Source organism: Hyaena hyaena, unplaced genomic scaffold, assembly GCF_003009895.1.
Source record: "Hyaena hyaena isolate Hyena2069 unplaced genomic scaffold, ASM300989v1 scaffold_1337, whole genome shotgun sequence".
Classification (NCBI taxonomy): Eukaryota; Metazoa; Chordata; class Mammalia; order Carnivora; family Hyaenidae; genus Hyaena; species Hyaena hyaena.
Genome location: NW_024081971.1, coordinates 292,329 through 308,890, shown reverse-complemented (window position 1 = coordinate 308,890; position 16,562 = coordinate 292,329). Strand labels below are relative to the sequence as shown.

The 16,562-nt window shown below is 36.8% G+C and overlaps 1 protein-coding gene across 1 annotated transcript in view; it reads left to right on the top strand.

Moving 5' to 3' along the window:
• The first annotated feature begins 353 nt into the window (after window positions 1-353).
• Window positions 354-16,562, top strand: part of AHR (aryl hydrocarbon receptor) — a 51,762-nt gene continuing 35,553 nt past the window's right edge. The window contains exons 1-2 of the mRNA XM_039223363.1: window positions 354-507; window positions 11,370-11,557. Coding sequence (XP_039079294.1) covers window positions 443-507; window positions 11,370-11,557 — 253 coding nt within the window. The 5' untranslated portion in view covers window positions 354-442. The remainder of the gene's footprint in view (window positions 508-11,369; window positions 11,558-16,562) is intronic.

Below are 16,562 nucleotides of genomic sequence, written 5' to 3'. Positions count from 1 at the left end.
AAGCACCCGGGATAAGTGAAGCCCCAGGAGCAGGGGAGCTGCGCCTCCTTACCCAAGGGGCCGCGGCGACGGTCCCCGGGCACTGCGCCCCAGCGCGCGACCCGGGCCAGGATTCTAAACAGGCCCAGGCTCCTCCTCCACCCGGGCCGCCTACCTGCGGACAGCGCTACGCCGCCTCCGCGGGTGTAGAAGGCACCTGCGCCGCCTCGCTCTCCGGTATCCGCCCCTCGCCCCTCAGCGCCAGGCCCGAGCGGCGCACCTGGACGCGCGGGGCTGCGGTAGCCAGGATTCGGGGCGCGCGGCGCCTTCGACACCGCCGGGGGAGGACGCAGGTGGAGCGGGCGCGGCTTCGGAATCCGGTGCCGGCCGCTGCAGTCGTCCGGGTCGGGAACCTGGCGGTCCGCGCCCGCTCCTGGGGAGGAGCCGCCGCCGGCTGGGCACCATGAACAGCAGCAGCTCCCACATCACCTACGCCAGTCGCAAGCGGCGGAAGCCGGTGCAGAAAACGTGAGTGTGCAGAGCTAGTCCTCCGCGCGGAGTGTGCGCCTCGGCACCCCGGTGCGGGAGGCGGCCCCACCCCGCCCCCAAATCACCGCAGTGCAGAGATTAGTTCATTCACGATGCAGTCCATGGAATCGAGCTCAAGAGACCGGTCGAGAGACCCAGGACTTACATTTTTGAGTTTTTAATGATTGCACTTAAAAAATTGCACCCTCCCTCCCAATTCGCGGTGCACACGCACCCTCTCCCACTCCCACCCGTCTACACCTCTCTTCTCTGTGGTCTTAATTTGTTAACTGGACTAGCCTGCCCAGTGGGGCTGGTGCATTAGTTAACAGCAAACCGCCTTGAAATCCCTTCCATTTTTAATATCCTCATTGGTTAGGTTAGAGGACGGTTATTATTTTCATTCTGCTAGGGCCAGATGTTTTAAAGAGCTAAACACGTGCCTTCTGCAAAAAAGGGTGTGAGTTCCCCTGAAGGTATTTTTTGGTTCCTGCAGCCGGCCTTCTGTTGCGCTCTTATTTACTTATTTGGCAGTAATTTTCTAGCGCTCAACGTGATCATATCGGTGAGGTGCATATACATTGGGAGCAGGGATGAGTTGAGTGTAGTGGCTAGGATACAGCGGGAGATTTGTATTTTCAGCCACCCTCTTGGGGGGCTTTCTTACCACTTCTGAGGTGATTTTAGGCTCTGTAAAGTGAAAGATTTGGAGCTGGAATTATTAAAACACGTTTGCATTTTTAGCATCTTTCTCTTTTTCCCCTCCTTCAAAGTTTTGTGGATTCTGATAGAGTGATTAGAAACTTAGATATTTGCTTTGGTAATATATTTTTTTGAGATGGTGAATACATTTAAATGATGTTTCAGGGAAAAACATTCACAGATTGAGTTGGTTGTATTCGTGTGTTTATTACTAATTATGATCTTTGAGCTACTTAACATTTTTCACATTTTCTTAAACCATTTAAAGAACATAAACGTTTACTCAGAACAGGTCAGAAGTGTACACTGCTTAAAGCTCAATTTAGGTCACTAATCCAGATCAGAAAAATAACAGTTTAAAATTTGTGTTTGGAACCAGTAACTGGTTTAAAAGTTTCATTAGTCTGGAGTTTTAATTTCCTTTTAGAATTTCAGTTACAGTTCTTCAGATCTAGATTTGGCATTAACAGAAGATATTAACCTATAAATAGACTGATTAAAATTTGGAAGTTTAATCCTACAGTGTGGCTGACATTAGGAATACTGCCTAGTCAGCAGTTCTCTATCTTGGCAGTTCTGTGACATTGGCCTAAAATACTTATATTTTATAACGTAGTTTCTTAGATAAAAATGTGTTTGTCTAACTTGTCTTTGGTGGTTAAAGTTGAGAGGCATCTCAAATGCCTGTTCTGTGTATATGTTAATACAGTACATAAGTAATACACTTAGCATAATATAAAAGAGGTATCATTGATTTTATGTGTATGGTCAGAAAACTTGGAGATCTCCCTGATGAATTCTTCGGTTTTAATCATTGCTGTAACAAAGGATCTAGATGACTTTGCTTTTTGTAATCAAAAGCCTTAATGTGGTATTCATGATAAAGTTTAACATCTTTGGCTTTTAGTTAGCATTTTGTTTATGTAAGATCTGTCTTTCATTATTTTAGCATTTTAACATTATTCCTAAAACTTCTAAATATATTTGTATTTAATAATCATTTGTAATACAGTATAACTAAAGCATTTCCCATGTTCACGTTCATTTTATTTTAGTTAGTATAGATGTTTATCAGATCTTTATTTAGCACTATGTGTTGTGTCTAGTCCTATAAATGCCTTAACATGTCACCACATCGCTCCCTAAGAAAAGCCCAGTGCTGCCATTTTTTGAATCATGTGAAATTGATAAGTTGTTTTTACCTGAATGAGAAATGAATTACTTTATAATGCGTTAGTCAAGGTTTATTTTAGGAATGTAGCGTTAAATCTAATACTACGTTTAATATACATTTAGTTAAATTACTAGTTTTTAGCTAATGAGGTCTAAAATATGTCAGCATCGTCAGGAAAACACCGTTAGTTTGAGTTGAAAATGGTATTTAACTTTGATTCCTGAAGTGAGAGTCATTTTATTTTATTTAAATAAAACATATGTTGTATCATAATTATAGGACTGCTAACAATACAGTGATTTTAATATATAGTTTTATAAAAATTTATAAGCAATTAGGTGACAACTTTAACCTGAAGCTCTTCCAGTGCATCTTTAATTGACTTTACAAACAAGATAAACCCCCCCTAGTGGCAAGTCTGACATTGAAAATTATCTAATTGGCATGAAATACAATTTAAATGGGTTAAGTACACTGAAGTATCTTGTACATGGTAGATGCTCAGTAAATGTTTCCCTTCATTTTGGAATAATTAAGTTAGGAACTTAAAGGATCCGAACCAACCTTGCACCAGTTCCTAAAGGAATTTTCCAAAGTTACCCTTAGGAATGGATTCTCCTGTTGCTTTCTTTAAGGTGTTGCTCTTTATATCATAACTCTACTTAGAAGACAAACAAAAAAATTATTTTTTTAATTTAAATTGTGTTCCTGTTTTGTTTTCTTTGGAGATGAAAGTACTGTTCGTTTATTTATTTTGTCTCATGAAGATAGGTGAAAATCATACTATTGAGTTAAATGGAATCTTTTTTTGCTGTGGATAATAACTTTGTATATTTTTATATTTTTAAAAGTTTTGTTACTACTGGAGAAGTTTAATGGTACTTCAATTTACTGTTTTTCTAGAAAGTTATTACTGATTGTTGGTAAATACTAAGTGTTGAGTAAATGACATGTACACTTAAAAATGATAGAGCAATAGTGATCAAGGCAGCTGTCATGAAATGTCCGTACTGGTAATAACTTCTCAGTCTTAGATGATGCGGTTTACCTTGTTAACATACTAGTTATATAATTTAAAAGCATGGTCTTTGTTGCTATATTTGCTAAGTTAGTTTATTTAAGCCTCATAAGCCTCATTTATATAATAGTGGAATAAAATTATGTATTGTTTTACTTAAAATATTTCATATAAATAAACTATGGTATCATTTTCCAAATAGCTTTTAAAGTAAAGGGATAGATCTTTTCACTTCCATAATTATTGCTTCATCATTTTTTTTCAGATAGCTTTACTTAGATAGTTTATGCATACTGACTGTAGAGATCCTTACATACTGGAACTCTGAAATGAGTGAATGAAAGTGTTTAGTTATCAGCATTTATGAGATATAACTGGCAGAAAGAGGGAAAAGTGAGAAATAAATTGAAAGAGAATTAGGTCTGAACTGAAGGATGATGTCTAGTTTCCTTGCTTTTGTAGATCCGAGCAAGTGATTGACCAGTAAAGGAGGATGGTCAGTACCTACACTGTCAGTCTCACAACTAAGATGAGCAGAACAAAATTTTTTATAAACTGTAAAGACTGTTAATGACATAAATGAAACAGAAAATTCTATTCTTTACATAACTGTAGCTTGCATGATCACAGAACAGTCAGGTCTCCTGTAAGAGGCAGTATATGATTATGTTCTCAGTTACGGTCATGGCGGAAATGTCCTACTTCACTGACATAAAAACTTACATAGTGCATGCCTAGCATTGTTTATAATGAGGACAATTAACTTAGAAATAAATACCATGCATATGTCTAACAACAGTACCTTTCTACTTACACATTTTTTTAAAAATGGCTTTTTTGCCCAATTTTTTGTCAAATTTTTCATTATCAAAAAGCTATTCATTAGTACTTACTGTTATATATATATGCTCAGTGTTTTATACACATCATTTTATTTTATTTTTATAATAGTAGTGTGAAAAGGTATTACTATTTATTTTATAGAAAGGGATCTGGGGCTCAGATTCAGAATTGTCAGTAAATGAAAAAGCTTAGTTTGAATATCGGATTTCATGTCTTACGGCTCTAAAGCTTATGTTATTACCAACTTCACAATAATGCTCAGGTGAATAAGTTTAGTGATACATGTAGCACACCCATATACTAGGGATTTCCTTAATGTCTTCTGTTTCTCCTCAAATAATTAGTGTTATTTCCAATAGCACTAATTAGTGTTATGTGAAATAAATGATATACTGTTTCCCAGACTTGTGCTTATCTCCATACTTGGATTCATCGTCTTTCCTCTTAGTCTCTCTTATGATTTACTACCTGCCTCCCTTCCTTTACAATATGGTTTTCAGTGGCTGCATAGTACTCCACTCTGTAAAATCTTCCATGATTTAACTATTTTTCTTCTGGGGGAGAAATTCTGTTATTTCCAACTTCTTAATATTTTATCTGGTATTTCAGAGAATACCCTTGAGATACAGGAGTTTCTATGCAAATTGTTAGTTGTTTCCTTAGGAAAAAATCCTTTAAGTGGAACCTGTAGGTACAAAGGTATGTATGTATACTTTCAAGGTTGAGCCCAATGTTACACTTTGAAACAGTGTCAAAGTACTCTACAAAAAATTTATTCCTGTGGATAGTATGGGAGAGTGCCTGTGTCCTTGCATTTTTGCTTTAAAATGTGAATTGTCAATTTCACAGGCGAAAAAGAGGAGGGGTAGGCAATTGAACTTAAATGTTGGGATTGTGTGTGTGTGTGTGTGTGTGTGTATGAAGTTGTAGTACTAGTAGTAATAGTGTATCTGCGGATTTTTCTACTTGAAGTGTATTGTTTTGCTTTGTCTTGTATTTTTCAGCTTGCTTTTTCCCTTTGTTTGCTTGAAATATTTTTTTGAACAGTACTCCTGTTAAATAACACATGCATGTTTAAACAAGTCAAGGATATGTGTGTCATGCTATCTTTTCAGCATATTAGGTATTATCTGTTGATGTTTTATTGTGATAAAGTGATTATTACTTCATATCTCCTTCCTTCTCACCTTTCGTCACCCTCCCAATATAACTTTATCACTATTTTGGATTAAATTAACTTCTAGTGTTTTCTTATTTTTAAACTGTAAATATTGTTTACCGTTGAGCTAAGTAATATACTATGCATACATTTTCCTTCCTGTTCTATGTTATCACTGATTTTGTTTATACCTATTTTTCATCTTCATATTATTTATATCTGAGTTTAGCTATCTTTTAGGCTTATTGGAGACAGATTGTCTGTCTCTTGTTTTCCTTGTCTAGCATGAATTACCTGAAGAGAAGGGTCTTTGTAGGCAGCTATGTACTTGTCTTCCTTAACCCTTCCCCTGGCTCTGCCTGCTCTTACTTCCTCAGCTCCTCAGAGGCAACCATATGACACATTGTGTTTCATTTTGCCTTGTAATGCATCTCCTCCTAGTAAGAGAAGTTCTTCAAGGTTAGCTCCAGCTTTTATTTGTGTTTGTAGCCACCAGAGCTTCCTAATACCATGCACAGAGTAGGTATTTGAGAATTATTTACTAAACAATTGACTACCACTTAAAATTGTCATGTTTTAGTGATTTTGGCATCGTAGATACTTTTTATGTGGATTCCAAAGGAAATACTAAAAAAAATGTACATTCGTATAAGAAGGGAAAAAGGAAACATTTTAATGACTTTTTTCAGAATTTTGGAAATAACCGTGATTTCTATGGCATCTTTCATGTCCCAGGTTTTCACTGTTAAAGTCTTGTGCTGGAGACTGTATGTGGTTTTACCTTATTGTCTCTCTTTAGGTATAGCAAAACGGGGGAAAGGGAAGGACTCATCCCAACTATAGAGTGGCAGCAACAGAGTGATCGAAGAATTCTGGCTCATTAAAAGTGACTTCCAGCTAGAATTCTCAGAAATTCTTATAGATTTTTCCCCCTTCGTCTGAGAAAGTAAAATATCCAGCTGTATTCAGCCTGCCAATGAACTGTGTCTTTATTTGTGTCCCAGATCACCTCTCCAACATTACGTTAATCATAGAATTTATGACTTTAAACATTTAACATTTACTTTCAGAGATAAATAAGTACACACTGAAGCCATTGGGGTGGAAACGATGAATGAATAGCTTGGGTAAAGTCAGTATGGGGCAGAGATTTATTGAGGATTATTTCAGTTTCCTAGCTGTTGGCTAAAGTGAAGAGTAGTACCATGTCACATGCAAAGAAGGGGATGCCTAAATCCTGGAAAATATAAACAGATAAACAATTTATTGGTACATAGACTAAAGGAGCATAGATTAAATCACCAAGAGGAAAAAGCTGATAGAGCACACTCAGTACTGTGGTAGGTAATCTCTGTTAGAAGATGTTGCTTTAATCTCACAGGATGACTGAAACTCTATCTTTGCGTGAAAGTTGAGGTTTTATGATAAATGTCATATAAAAACTTAAACATTTATAGTTACAGTAACTTACAGTTATGGTAACTTAATAGTAACCTAGATTGAACTGAGTTAAAATTTTAACTTTGTTTTCAACCCTGGGCACAAGTGAGGAGTCTAACAGACATTCTACACTGGGATATTAGAAAGGCTTTAATACTGGCATTGGACATGGTGCTGGGCCTGTCAGCAGCAGTGCTTAGAGCACGCAGGGCTTCAAAAACAGACACACGGCCTGCAGTCAGCTAGAGTCTTGATTTCACAACAGTTGTGATTTGCAGGTTGGGACAAGGTTTTTGAGGTAAGGTTTTAAGAAAATAATAAATTGCTCCTTTGCTATATCAACATCAGTGGTGTCTCTATGTCAAGAGAGATCTTAACTTCAGATCTCCTAAGTCTAAAGTTACAGGATTGTTTGTTTATATTTCAAATATAGCCTCTCATCTAAACAGGTAGTTGGCAGTGTATTTTGGCATAGATTTAAAGGTGATACAAATGAAAAGTCCTGGCATAACCCAAGTCACATGTAACTGATGTAATACTACTCTCGATCTCTAATTATTATGCATATCTTTAAGATATATAGATAAGTAGGAAATACTTTCACAAAATAGTTCCGAACGTTTCTCACAAAATCAATGACAAAGGATGCCACGTGGGTTTAGCTAGCTAAAGCTTTAGCTTTAACAGTAGTGCATTTGAAATGCCACATCTGGTGGGTACTTCTCAGGTATGACTTTATTTAATTTTTCAATGTATTTGATTTTGTTCTGTAATGTCCAGAATAGTCCAGCCTGGTTCTTTTCCTGTCTTCTTATAATTCCTCCTCTGTTGTTTTTGCCCATACCTCTTCCTCATTGTTATACCTAAAGGTCCGTATCATCAAGCTCTGTCACCTAGTCTCGCTCTCTATGTTTGGTGCACCTTCCATTAGGAGATAAAGTCGTTACCATGAGCTCCTTCTTCCTCATTCAGTGTTTTCCTCTTCCATATTTCCTCTGCCCCGTCAGCAAACATTTGAGTCTTGCTATATAGCAAGCTTTATGATAGGCACACAGTGCTGTTTTTAAAGTATTTCATGCCAGGCCTTTGGTCAGGCCCTGGTAACTCTTTTTCCAGATACTTCGATCAGCAGACATTAATTGAAAGTCCACTCTGTGCCTAGTACTATGCTGTGCAATGGGGATACAAAACGATCAAGTTTACATAGACATAAGAGCAACAAACAGGTCTAAGTAATACCTGTTACATAACAAGAAATTTGATCTCATGCTAAATGTTCCATAATGTGTATGATAACACATTAGAGCTGTGGACAGTTTTACGTTGTGCAGAGAAGTAGTTTCATCTAGCTCATGGTTGCATACTACAGAGAGCCCCCGCAAGATGGACAGCAGGACCTCATGGAGGAATATCTTGAATGCTTTTTTTTTTTTTTTGTACTGTGATTGTTATTTCTCTGTGTCATATCAGTTTGTCTTGGTTCATTGTTTGTGTTACTGTCTTCTCCCCAGTGTTTTATAATCATTACTGGAAAGCTACCAAAGAGTGCAAGATGAAATTTCCTTTTCAATTTATTGGAAATGCTGTCTGCACAGGATGTTCCTTAATGGAATGGTTGTATAAGACGTTTGCTTAAGATGCATAAGATACAGAAGGAGTACAAGAGGGATCCATTTTGAGTAGGTCAGGGAGGACTTTACAGAAGTGATCTAACTGAGCAGGACTTTGTAGCTGATGAGACAGAACAAGAGGATTCTGATGAGTAATGTGCATGAAAGTACCAAAGTATATATTGTTAACTATATACTTTCTTCTGTCTGTTTTATAATGGACAAGAAAAGCTTTGGCTGGAGGAAATGAGGCCAGAGGAATAGTTAGGGGGCTATAAAAGACCAAGGACTGTTTTGTTTGCTAGGCTAAGAAACATTGACTGTCCAGAGCTACTGAAAGGTTTAAATCCGAGGAGTGACGTAGCTTTGTATTTTAGAAACAAGTGCTAGCTTCACTGAGAGTTGCCTTACATTTCATCCTCTCCATCGCCAGACTCAGCTTAGTAAAAACACAAGACTGGTCATGTAAATCCCAGCTCAGAGCTTAAGATTACTCCCAGAAACCAGAGTCTAATTTTATACCATTTCTGTGAGGAAACTGACTGCTCTGTCTTGAACATTTTTTCATCAGATACCCACATGGCTCAGTCCTTTGTTGTATTTATGTCAGTGCTGAAATGTAACAGTAGAGAACTTCCCTGCCCATCAAAACCAGCACACTTGTCACTCTCCAGTTCCTTATCTTGCTCTATTTTTCTTCTTAACACATAGCAGGTCTGAAATTTATATGTGTATTTATTCATTCATCTATTTATTTATGTTTCCTCCCATTGGAATGTAAGCTTCATGAGAACAGGAACTTGAGTACATATAGTTCACTGCGGAGTCTTCTGTGCTGGGCCCGTGGTAGGTGGTTCCTATTTGTTGCATGAATGGGGCCCCAACAGCTTCCCCTTCTCCTCTCTCTTGTGCTCTATGCTTCATGCTCCAGACGTGGGACTTTTCACAGGTCACTGTTTCTCAGCCCTGCCTCCTCCTGAAATCCCATTCATCTTTAAAGGTCCATCTCAGATACCACCTTGTCTATAAAAATCTTAATTCAGGTAGGTAGTTGCTCACATACTTTGCTCCCATAACACTTTTTGAATATAGAGGAGAAGAATGTTTTCCTAAACTATCCAAAACATGATAAGTGCAAGTAAATATTTGTGTTAACAAGAGATTAGTCAGTAGAGAATTATTCCGTGAGGTAGACATGCATTATCGGTTAACATTTGAAAACCACTTGATTGATTGGAGAAATTTAAGATGACTTGGATTTGATTATAATTGCAGTATGATAAAGGAAAAATAGAGAAACAGTTATCAATTTCTGTTAAATATGCAATTATGCAGTCTGGAGAAAGTACCTGATTTATTCTGTATATATGCCATATGTTTTATTAATTTATTAGTACTTTTGTAGAAATGACATGAACTGTAATAAAAATAGAAATAGATAAGTTCTGAAGAAATTACTTGTTAGGGACAGTATATAACAAACATTAAAGTTTTTATTCACTTTAAAGAAGATTTTTTTAATGTTTATTCATTTTTGAGAAAGAGAGACAGAATGTGAGTAGGGGAGGGGCAGAGAGAGAGGGAGACACAGAATTGCAAGCAGGCACTAGGCTCTAAGCTGTCAGCATAGAGTCCAACGCGGGGCTCGAACCCATGAACCCTGAGATAATGACCTGAGCTGAAGTTAGACGCTTAACTGACTGAGCCCCCCAGGCGCCCCCTTATTGACTTTTTATTAATTTTTAAGTAAAGTATTACTTCTCCACATACAACATTGAAAACATAGAGCATCTAGAAATATTTGATTAAATCAGCACTATACTTGAGCCAATTTCTACTTTTGAAGTACTATAATTTGAATTGTCAAAAATGTCTTTGTCTTCTCAAAAAAACTGGAGGGAAATGTCTTTGTTGTAAGAATGTCCTGAATACGTTTTTATTTTTCTGGCAAATGGAAAGGTTCAGGGGCATGATCTACTTTGTTTTTTTAATATCTTCTGTATATTTCATTATGTGTGTCTGATGATCTATCAGTTCATTTTAAATAATGAATTTCTGCTGTGAAATCCTGGCAAAGGCCTTTGTGTGAAGTTATCCAGCTTCTCATATCTTAACTCAAATTGGGCTCTTAGCTATTAATATCTTTTCTCTCAAGGAAAATCATGCCACACGTTGGGGTGTCATTGAATTTTCTGAGGCATAAGCTATGAAAGCTAATAAATTAAGTAGAATTATTGACAAGTCCTAAATGCAAAATTTGCCAGTCATCACAGTTAACCTCTAATACTTGTCAGTCAGCAAGTATAAATAACCAAAGCCAATTTTTTTTTAACTTTGGAGAATCCTATTAAATGCCCAGGTGGCCATATGGAGGTGCCAGAGGACTTTGAATAGTTGTCACTGACAGGATGAAAGTGTTAAATATAGGAAGTTGAGGGTGATGAAGATAAGTTTTTTATTTAGGGTAGCTCTTATTTATCTATATCATAAATGATGCCAAGATGCTTCTTGTGGAAAATAGCAAAGGAAGCATCATTTTCACATAATTAATTGCGGATTTCTTTTTTATTTCCTTCCATAACAGTGGCAGGGTTTGAAAAAATAATCCTGGTGGATTTGTTATTGGGAATCACTATACCACAAATGTATGAAGTGAAGGAAGTATGAAGTATATAAGATGCACTCAGGATTTTCTTAAGATGAGTTCATAAGCTTTTAATGAAACATTATGAGGAATTTTACCCATTTTCTTATTTTTCTTAATTAAGATACAAAGGAGCATTTTGAAAGGACTTGTGTAAACTTGAAGTAGACTTTTAGGTGTTTTTGTTTTTTACAGAATCACTTGAGGAGCTATAATGCAATAGAAATTTAGCTTTATGTATCTTATTTTGTGGTATTTTGTTTGTTTTCCAGTGTGAAGCCAATCCCAGCCGAAGGAATCAAGTCAAATCCTTCCAAGCGACATAGAGATCGACTTAACACAGAGTTGGACCGTTTGGCTAGCCTGCTGCCTTTTCCACAAGATGTTATTAATAAGCTGGACAAACTTTCAGTTCTCAGGCTCAGTGTTAGTTACTTAAGAGCCAAGAGCTTCTTTGATGGTAAGAAGTTGTTTTGTTTTTTGCTGTATATGAAAATTTAAGTTATCAGAGCCAAGCTTGTAGTATTTCTAAAAATAAGTGTTTCAGGTTCATTCATCAGAAAGATGCTTCTACTTGCCTGATGTGTAGCGTCATTCTTTGAAAATCATAGGTTTGAAAGTTATGCCCATTTAGTTTCCAGTGCCACTTCTTCCATTGCAATTTTTTAAAGTCTTTCTCTCTCTCTCTTTTTTTAATGAAGAGATTAAAACACATATACTATGCCATATTTTTGCTGATTTCCTTCAACATGTTTGAGTAGATATTTCATTTATTCTTTAAAATATTATGTACACTTCTACTACTTTTGTATTAACAGTGTATTTAAATGCTCTAGGAAGATGTAATTTTTTGCCACCAGAAAGAGTATATAGGAGTCAGAATTACATTTCAGTCTCCATTATGCCATGATAAACTATTTGATTTTAATCAAATCATTTAGCATCCCTGTACCTCAGTTTACTCAGCCATGAAGTTACCTTCTAATCACATGTTGTTTCATAGCAATAAAGTATTTTAATGGAAATTTTTGCTTGAAAATGAAGTTTCAGTGTATCTTCTCATGTAAAATAATTCCCGAGTTTCTCTTTTTATCTGTTTATATGTCAGAAATTTTTTTTTCAGGAAATGTTGAGTCTTTTAAATATATCATGTTATTTTACAAATAGTAGTAAAGAATCAATGATAAAATCTCAGTGGCCCAGTCAGTGCTTCTCAAACTTTAAAGTATCTACAAGTCACATAAAGATCTTATTAAGATGGGATTTTTTAGTAGGTTTGGGTAGTAGTCAGAGATTTTGCATTTCTTTTTTTAAATTATTTTTTAACGTTTATTTCTTTTTGAGAGACAGAGTGAGACAGAGCACAAGTGGGGGAGGGCAGAGAGACAGAGGGGGTACACAGAATCCAAAGCAGGCTCCAGACTTTGAGCTGTCAGTACAGAGCCCGACAGTGGGCTAGAACTCACAGACTGCAAGATCATGACCTGAGCCGAAGTTGGATGCTTAACCAACTGAGCCACCCAGATGCCCCAAGATTTTGCATTTCTAACAAGCTTTCAGACCATGCTGATACTGCTGCCCTAGACACATCTACAGAAACTTGAATTAATAATATGTGTTTAGAATATTGCAAAACAGTTATTTCCCTATAGGTTTATATTTAAATGGTTTGCTGTGTTTAGCCTGGACATTTTTTTGTTTGCTTGCTCTGTATGACCTTTATTTTGGATAAAAGCTATATAGTTTAAGAATTGTGATTTGAGCAATACACACTGATTATAAGGATAATCATTTCAAGGCAGATTATATGTTTAAAAGTTCAGAGTAGACACTTAAAATTTTTACTTCTCTATAAAGTCTCTGAATTTTCCTTTATATCAGATCCTTCATCTCCAGATTGGGTTGTTTGTGATTCACCGGTGTGTGTGTGTGTGTGTGTGTGTGTGTGTGTGTGTGTGTGTGTGTGTATTTATCAACTAAATGGTAATTGTCTGATATAGTTAGAACTAGAACCTGGTTTCTGGATGCCTTGTGTTCTTCCTAACCATCTTTCAATTACTTTTCTTTTCAGGGAACCATTTGTAAAGCACAGTCCTGAGGACTTCTCCCTGATCTGTGGTTCTCAAAGTGTAGTCCCCAGACAAGCAGCAATAGTGTCACCTAGGAACTTGTTAGAAATGCCAGATCTTGCGCCCACCCTAGACCTGCAGAATAAAACTCTGGTAGAGTGGTGGGGCCGATGCATATGGAAGTTTGGGAGACCCTCTCATAGACTAACCACTCCCAGCTTTGTGGAATGCTGTCCTAATCCTCAGCATTAGTTCACCTGCAGGACTTACTGCTTGACCTGGTGGCTGGGGGTTCTGTGACACACAGCACCTGGTCTCTGCCCTTAAAGAGTTCACTGACTAGAAGCCAGAGAGATGTTATTCCTTGACTCTGGTAAAGATGAATTGATGTTAGTCATTTTTGCCTTTTCATTTCTTGCTCCTATATAACGGAAGTCAAACTATAAATGTTACAAAGAGAAAAGGAGCACCTGGGTGGCTCAGTTAAGTATCTGACTCCAGATTATGGCTAGGTTATGATCTCACAGTTCTTGGGATGGAGCCCCGTGTCGGGCTCTGCCCTTTGAGCATGGAGCCTACCTGGGAGCCTCTATTTCTCTGCCCGTCTGCCACTCATGTGCGGGCACAAGTGCCCTCTCTCTGTCTCTGTCTCTCTCTAAATAAATAAATTTTTAAAAAAGAAAAAATGTATAGATTGTGCTCTGTTTAGAAGTAGTAAGAGGCTCTTGGGTGTCTCCAGTCAGTTAAGCATTGGCCTGATCTTGGCTCAGGTCATGATCTCATGATTCGTGAGTTTGAGCTCTGCATCAGGGTCTGCACTGAAGGTGCTGAGCCTGCTTGCAATGCTCTCTCTCTCCCTCTCTCTGTCCCTTCTTTTCTCTCTCTCTCTCTCTCTCTCTCTCTCTCTCTCTTTGTCTCTCAAAGAAGTAGTGGGTAATCATTGAAGCTGCTTACCGAGTAGCCAGGTGCAGTTTAAGCACTAATGTAACTACTGTTTTCTAAGCACTGTGTGTGTGTGTGTGTGTGTGTGTGTGTGTGTGTGTGTACATACACATATATACTGAGATAATATATGTATGTTTAATGTGTAAATTTATATATGTATATATTTTTTCATGAGACATGTGTGTCCTGTTGAATACCTCAAGTAAGGGAGATTTCAAACCTGAGTTATAAAGAATGTTATTACAGCATAGCTGGGCTCATTTTGGAGTTCTTAGATGTTAAAAATTGTTTTCTTAGCTCTTGTTGGTGTATTTAATAGTAGGGTCTTACTACCCTATTTGTGTCATTCTTCCATCCATTATATTACCTTTAATTTTAGGTCCTTTGCATCACTGGTTTTTAAACTTCAGTTTGTATCAGAATAACTTGGAAAGGTTATTCAAGGGCACATTCTGGGGCTGCCCCGCTCATGCTGGCCTGTGTAGAACCAAGGAGTCTGTCCTTCTCTTATGCATCCTAGATGAGTCTGAGGCAGTGATTTAACCTGGCTTTGATTATCCCTGAATTATTAAAAAAAATTTTTTCTTTGCCTTCAGAAAGACAAATCCAAATGTACAAAATTTTAGGAAGAATATAAACGTGCTTGCTTAGGTTTTAGTGGAGTGTGTACCCTAAAGTTTCCTAGGTTGTTCACAGAATTAGATGGAAAGTGAGAATCAGTAGAATATAGATTCCACAGTCTTTGTGATGTAGGAAGGCAATGCAGTATTTTGAAAGGACACAGGCAATAAATATTTCAAAGTAAGTTTTAAAATCTGAGCAAATACTAAATGCTACAAATGAGAAGACTTGGATCATGCTTACTGATAGGATTTTTATATGCAGTTAAAACCACTCTCCTACTACTAGGAAAACAGTATAGAGAAGTGAAGGGAAGCTCTAAGTGAATAACAGGATGCAAACAGGGGGTGTGTGAATTCCTGCGGAAACAACAATATAAACGAGTAATCATACAATCTTGTTAGAAAGGAAACTCAAGTTTTACTGTAACAATAGATATTTTTCCAAGAAAATACATCTATTTATTGCGAGTTTAAATAATCCAGCTTGGGTGGATCTTCTTAAACTTTGGAGCCATGACTCTACTGCCCTGACTGGCTGAAAAGCAGCACTGAGCAGCTAAGTACACTAATATTTATCCATTTCTAATTAATCAAAACATTCAGAAATAGAACTTTGAAGTACTTGAACAAGATAGTTATTTTTCAGGTATGGTAAAGTTAGAAGCACTTTCTTTGACATTATTAGGTTAAAATTATTCTGTAATAAATTTTATAATTCTAGATTGCACTTTATTCTAAACCCTGTGCAGGTGCTGAATTCACAAAAAGGAAAAAGAGAAAAAGATTTCTGCTCTCTAATAGCTCAAGGTCAAGTGTCTCAGCAACTGTGACAAATATATAATGTGAAATCCTTTAAAATTGTACCTATTCCGTTTTCATCATGCAATACTTAGGGAGTAGTTTCAAAGGAAGTAAGAAGATTAGAAGTTTTATTAGTTATTTTGGTTTGAACGGAAGAAATAATTGAAGGAATCTTTGAATATTTAATCCTTGAAAACTCTTAAACTATATGTATTCTAGCACTAAAGCTCAGAGAATTATCTTTCACTTTGTACTGTTTATGCCACAGATGAAATAATCATTATAAACATTTTCATTTTTATATTATAGTGCTTTGGTTTTTCTGGCATGCGTAAAAGTCCTATATATTGTCTGTTTCACTAACTAGAATGGAAACTCCTTGAGGGTATTATGTGTAGTGCTGTTCCTTAAACACTTAGAACAATGTCCAATCTATAGTAGGCATTCAGTAAATAATAACTCAGTTTCACTAACTTACATCTGACAACAATGTAAACCTCATGTTGAACTTCTCAATTATGTATTTGAATGTGTAGTTCTGACACTTAGTTTAAGATGTTAATATTTTGCTTTTTCTAGATACTCTCTCTGCCAGTAGCCAATTACAGTTACTGATTCCATCAAATATTTTCTATCTATAAATATTCAGATGTGAGAAATATTTTATGGAATTGTAGCAGTAAATTTTTTACATGGTTTTTGATTGGCTGGCTCATACAGTGAACCATGAACAAATATTTAAAGATGCAAATGTGAAAGCTACATACATCTTTTTAGGACTAACTAGTATCATCTATATCCTTCTCCATTCAGTACTTTCCTGTTCATTCGTTAGCTATTGCTTTGCTCCTTTGCCTTATCTTTATCAGTATTAGCTTGTTCCTGGTTCACTGGTTGTTTTCTTCTTTGTTGGATTCTCCTTTTGTACCTCCCAGGAGTCTGGCAGTCTTGGTACTTTAAAAATTTTTGTCAGTATAGGTGGGAATGTTGCAAACAGAACTACATATTTTTTAAAAAATCAGTCCCT